General features: G+C 46.0%; 1 gene segment (V, D, J or C); it reads right to left on the minus strand.

Moving 5' to 3' along the window:
• Window positions 1-3,200: 3,200 nt before the first annotated feature.
• The window catches only part of LOC102994307 (immunoglobulin kappa variable 3-20-like), a 10,281-nt gene continuing 7,313 nt past the window's right edge, over window positions 3,201-6,168 (minus strand). Inside the window, 2 exon segments of the V gene segment in view lie at window positions 3,201-3,534; window positions 4,708-4,728. Coding sequence covers window positions 3,201-3,534; window positions 4,708-4,728 — 355 coding nt within the window.

Below are 6,168 nucleotides of genomic sequence, written 5' to 3' on the forward strand. Positions count from 1 at the left end.
GGGGACGCGGGTTCGTGCCCCGGTCCGGGAGGATCCCACGTGCCGCGGAGCGGCTGGGCCCGTGAGCCGTGGCCGCTGAGCCTGCGCGTCCGGAGCCTGTGCTCCGCAACGGGAGAGGCCACAACAGAGGGAGGCCCGCATACCACAAAAAAAAAAAAAAAAAAAAAAAAAAAAAATAGCACAAAGAATGGCAGGGGCTAAATGACAGTAGACAGCTGTAAGTGTGTCACATTAGACCGTGTCGTGGAAAAATATTAATTTATTGGAGACTGGTATAGTTATGGATACAAATAACCCATAGAACAGATTTCTCAGTGTGGGTCTATTGACATTTTGGACCATGATAATTTGTGTGTGTGTGGTGGGGAGATGTTTTGTGCCTCACAGCATGTTTAGCAACATCCTGGCCTCTACCACTGGAGGCCAAGGCCACAGCCCACCCTCTTGCCTTCTAGTTGTGACAATAAAATTGTCTCTGGAGATTTCCAAATGTTCCCAGGTTAGAAGGGGTAAAAATTTCCCTAGATGCAAACCACTACACTACAATAACTTCTAGGAAAAAAATCAATCAAGCAAGATGTAGCCAAAGAGTCAATTGAGCGATAAAGTGTAAACCTAAAAAACACTCAGTGAAGCAGTAATGCCATAAGTGATCTGAATAGTACTATGAAATATCTTGAACAAATAGACTTTGCGAAACAATACTCCCACAAATAAAGTATATCCTTTTAAAAGTGACAATAGAGCATTTACCAAAATGGACAATATGCTGGGCTATAAAGTTTACTAAATTTCTTAAGTATATTTTACCTGGCAACAACACAATCAAACCAGGTATAAAAAGAATCTGAAGAAAATCCCCAAATACTTGAAATCAAGCACCAGAATTATAAATACCCAGTGGGTCAGAAAGAGAAAATTAGAAAACATTTTTAAACTGAAGGATAATAAAAACACAAAATGTCATCATTTGTCAGATGTTGCAAAAGCAGTGTTTAGAGAGTAATATAGAGTTTTAAGAGTTTTTTTTTTAAATAAAATAGATTTAAAATCAGTTATCTAAGTTTCTACCATAGAAACAAGAAAGTATTAGAAATGAAAATGTTTGTTTACTGCTCACCCCTACCCAATACAATGTAACCTTGATCTGCTAAGACTGCAGTCCTTAGATCAGTGCCCGGCACATCATCAGTGCACACGAAAATGAAAGCTGGATACATCAGAGGAGCAGAGTAATTCTAAAAATTTGGAAAGAAAATTAATTAATCAAAATGACTTTAAAAAACAGACTGTGAATTTAGCCCTTTCATGTACTTTTATATCACCTCTGAAATCTTCACTCTAGCTTACTCTGGACTTACCAGGTTTCCTGCTATCGGATGCATGAGCTTTTCCTTAGCTACTCTGTTCCTTGCGTACTTTAGTGCAATAGCACAGCACAAATTTAATACCTTAATGATACACTGTCTTAGAGAGGATGCTTTTCCTTTCTCTGTGGTCATTTTTCTTCTTAATGAGAATGTACAAGCTCCATGCGGCGATGTTTATTGAGCGCCTTGAATATGCCCGGTACTCTTGTGTAACACTGAGATACGTCAATGCTCACAGGAAACAAATGTCCCTGACCCTATGGAGCTGAAATTCTACTAGAGAGAATCAGACTCTAAAGGGTAAACATCAAAAAGAGATAAATAGGGCTTCCCTGGTGGCGCAGTGGTTGAGAGTCCGCCTGCCGATGCAGGGGACGCGGGTTCGCGCCCCGGTCCGGGAAGATCCCACGTGCCGCGGAGCGGCTGGGCCCGTGAGCCATGGCCGCTGAGCCTGCGCGTCCGGAGCCTGTGCTCCGCAACGGGAGAGGCCACAGCAGTGAGAGGCCCGCGTAACGCAAAAAAAAAAAAAAAAAAAAAAAAAAGAGAGATAAATAAACTTGGAATTCCCTGGCAGTCCAGTGGTTAGGACTCCAAGTTTTCACTGCCAAGGGCAAGGGTGCAATCCCTGGTTGGGGAGCTAAGATCCTGCAAGCCACAGGGTGTGACCAGAAATTTAAAAAACGAAATAAGTAAACTTGAGAAGTGCTTTGAACAAAAGTGTGGAGCAGGATGTACTATTCGTGCAGGATTGGGGTGATCATTGAGAAGGGACGCTTTGGGCTGAACTGACGAGTGAGGAGTTAACACAATGCGTGTTTGGGGGAAAAGTTTTGCTGTCAGAGGGACCAGTAAGACCAGAGGTCCAAGGGCAGGACTGTGTGTGGCTTGTTCAAGGCAGAGCCAGGTGGCCAGTGAGGCTGAAGCCCAGTGAGTCAGTGGACAGAGCCATAGGAGATGGGGTCTGAGACGTAACAGGGAGGGTCCTGGTCCGTTGGAGCCTGATAGACGTTGTAAGGGTTTGAGCTTTTCCTCTGTGTGAAGTGGAATCTCGTGCAAGATTTTGAACAGAGGGCAAGCTTAACTCACATTTTTAAAAGATTGCCCTGGCTGCTGACTTGATGTAGCCTATTAGAGGATGAGAGGTCACACGGAGGAAAACCGAGGCTCCGGGCAAACAGCCGGCACTGACCACCAGACATGTGAGAAGGCCATCCAGCGGCATGACAAGGATGGCTAGGGGAGTGGGAGTGGTCCTTCCAGCGGGGAGGAGAATTGTTCAGAATTTTCTGTGCACAGTGATAATAAAAAGTAGCATTATTATTCATTTAAAATTCTCTATAGTCAATTCACCGTTTAGAGCCTGTACCTGAGGTGCAGGTCTCTCACCAGCCTCCACTTCCCTTACGTGTGCCTTGGGCCTTTCAGCCCAGGTGACCTTCAGCTGACTGCAGCAGCACGGGTGAGCCCCTGGCAAAGCGGCAGAGAAAGCACCCAGCTAGCTCACAGAACACGAGAAGTAATAAATTGTTGCTTTTTTCAGCTGTGATTTGAGGGTGTTCTTTTATGCTGCAGTTGATCATGGAAATAACAACAACAAAGAAAGCAATTTAAAGCTTCTGTCTGGATCACAGCTTGGCTCTAATCTCCTCCACCTTTTCCCCTCTGTAGATCCAGTTTAAATGTGAGGTAATAACTCTTCAGCATGCCCCTGCTTCACCCAGCACAGAAACTTAGACTCTTGAGAACACGGGCATCTAAAATATGGACATTTTACGTCTCACATTGTGGCTTCTTGCAGGAAGCAGGTGTCTTTTCACCGAGTGGGCGTCATTAGAGCAGAAAGGATATTTTTATTTGAGGGCCTGTCACTGTGAGAGGCGGGCTGATGTGCTGCTGACAGTAATACACTCCAACATCTTCAGCTTCAACTCCATGGATGGCGAGGGAGAAGTCAAAGCCAGAGCCACTTCCTTCGAACCTGGACGGGGTTCCTGAGGCCCGGGCAGAAGCTCCAAAGATGAGCAGCTTGGGAGCCTCCTTGGGTTTCTGTTGGTACCAGGCCATGGAGGTACCTACCTCCATGCTGCTTTTACATGTTATGGAGACAAAGCTTCCTTGAGATGCTGCCAGGGTCTCTGGAGACTGGGTCAGTGTGATCTGTCCCCAGCAGCCTGTAAGGACACCCCACCAAGGCAACACAAAGTATTACTTTTCTCAAAGGCTCAGAGGAAACATTTTCTGTAGAAGAACCGTGCTCCTTAGGACAACCATGTCATGCTTAAACATGACCAAAAATTAAGTGCCCCTGGGCAACTCTACCTTTGCCTGTGACCAAGAATCCACATCGAAATGGCTACTGATATGTCCTCAGGACAAGGGCAAGCTGTGAAAGGGGACAGAACACGGGACAGTCCCATGCTGGGGGACTGAAGGATGAGTCCATTCATTCTGGTCTAAATGGGTCCCTGGTGCACCTCTAAGGAGAGGGTGGACATGGGGTGGGGGCACGGACAGAGGGCTCCATCGTCCTCAGGGGAAGAGGACAGGTTCAAGGTTCTTTGTGCCTCTGCCTCATTGTCAGCCTTGGACTCTGCCCTGGATGCTAATAAGAGTTAAGTCAAAACAGCTCTACATATTGCATTGTAACTTCTAAAGCCCCTATGAGCACATGATCTCTTTGTCAAGGGCTAAAGTTCTAGCTCAGAATCTGCAGTGGGAAACATGCTTACCCTGAAGACCCATCACCAGGAGACAAAGGAGCTGGGTCTGGGAGCTCATCTTGGAGTGTCCCTGGAATCCGTTGCTTCTGTACCAAAGGGCAGGAGATAGTACTGCTTTGGAATTGAGGCTGAGCCCTGGGACTAAATAAATACGGGCTTCCTTGGAGTTGATTTGCATGTCTGATGGCCTGACCAGAGCTCTTCTCTAGAGCCCTCTAAGGGCAGCAGGCTTAGTGCACCTACAGCTGGAGGAGGACTTGGAGGTGAGGGAGGTGCCTCTGGTCCCAAAGACTCTTAGGCTGGACTGAGCGGTACCAGTGAGGCTGCCCCCTTCACAGGCTCCTCTCCAGGGGCTTGGACAGAGGTCACTCCAGAGCCAGCCAGATGCCTGCAGAGTGGTCCCTCAAAGGTCTATTCTTACGGAGATGGGGGCTTGTTTTACTTTCTGCTCTAACCAGTTTCCAAATTTACCCTTGACTGAAGACCAAACCAGCCAATCAGATGTCACAGGAAAGCCAAGTCAGCCAAGCCTTCATCACAGAGAATGTATTTCCAAATATACACAACCACTACCAGCAAAACTGGCAATTAAAATTAAGTTGTTGCTGAAGGGAAAAGTTAGTATGGGAAGCCACACACTGACAGAGAGAATATGGGTATATGTTGCTGAACTAACAATGCGGTAGCCTGTCCAGCCCACGTCTCCAGAGAAGGGATGATGTTCTTCTGCCCTCAGAGACCACAGTGGGGCCCTTGGGTTCTTTCCTGTGTGTTGTAAGTTGGGGAGTCTCAGGGTCTCAGATCAGGTCCTCTGTACTATTTTCAGGTCTTTGGGACAAGTTTGTAGGTCTGGGGTTCTCATGGACAAGACTGAGTGATGATTATGGGAGTGAGGTTTGTGAGGACCTCCTGGGATGTCAGGAATCTCCTGTAGTCTTCTGGCACCTTCATGGAGCATGCCTGCCTGTCTGGTTTAGTCTGGTCCCCTTCTTTCTTTCTGTGGGTCTGTCTGTCTGTGGGCAACCTTCCTTAGGAGGACCCTGTCAGTTACCATAAGGGGTGAACCGAACACAGCAGGGAAGTGAGGTGGTAGGCAGTTCCCGAGGGACAGGACACAGTCCTGTGGTCACTCTGTTTTGACTTGAGAACTACGTGTTCCCAGAGAACGTGAGACCTGGGCAAACCAGCAGGCTGAACAACCCCATTACTGCTGCATGTAGAATCCTCAGGAATTTAAGGAAGCATTTTGAACTGGAATAGTCTTTCCTCACTGTAGGTAGGGACTTTTGCTGATTCTACAGAAGCATCTTTAATGACCAAAGAAAGGAATCAGCAGGTTGAGATTGATTTTAATGGAAAAAATGAGCCTGGGGTCTGAGAGTGGGAGGAGCTCTGTGTGGCCCTGTGTGGGCAGGGAGGTGACAGCTCACTGATGTCACCCTGACCTCCACGGAATAGTCCATGCACGTGCCAGAGCCTTAGAGCAGAGAGAGCCAGCATCAAGCTGCAGACAGATGCAGTAGGCCTTCTCTGAAGCAGACCTGCTAGTGGTCAGCAGAAAATCAGCTCCATACCCAACCCTGTTGATCCTGTTGGGGCAGGACCAGGACCTGAGTGTTGTGTTATATGTGATGGAAGCAACCTCACTGCTCTGCAGGAAAATGGGACGAGCTCTGTGGGAGACAGGAGCAGAGGGTGCAGGCTGCGTTTGCACAAGTATATGTGGCCTGGTGAAAACTCCTCATTGATCACCCCTTTCTTACAAGTTTAACTGTTTCAGATGCCACATATAAGTGATATCATACAGTACTTGTCTTTCTCTTTTTGACTTACCTCACTGAGCATAATGTGCTCAAAATCCACCCATGTTGTTGCAAATGGCAGGTTTTCCTCCTTTCACACCTCCTTTTATATATTATATATATAATATATAAAATGGAATATATTATATATAATATATAAAAAATGGAATATATTATATATAATATATATATAATGGAATAAATTATATATATATATATATATATATATATATATATATATATATATATATATATATATATATACTGCATTTTTTA

This window comes from Physeter macrocephalus, chromosome 12, assembly GCF_002837175.3.
Source record: "Physeter macrocephalus isolate SW-GA chromosome 12, ASM283717v5, whole genome shotgun sequence".
Classification (NCBI taxonomy): Eukaryota; Metazoa; Chordata; class Mammalia; order Artiodactyla; family Physeteridae; genus Physeter; species Physeter macrocephalus.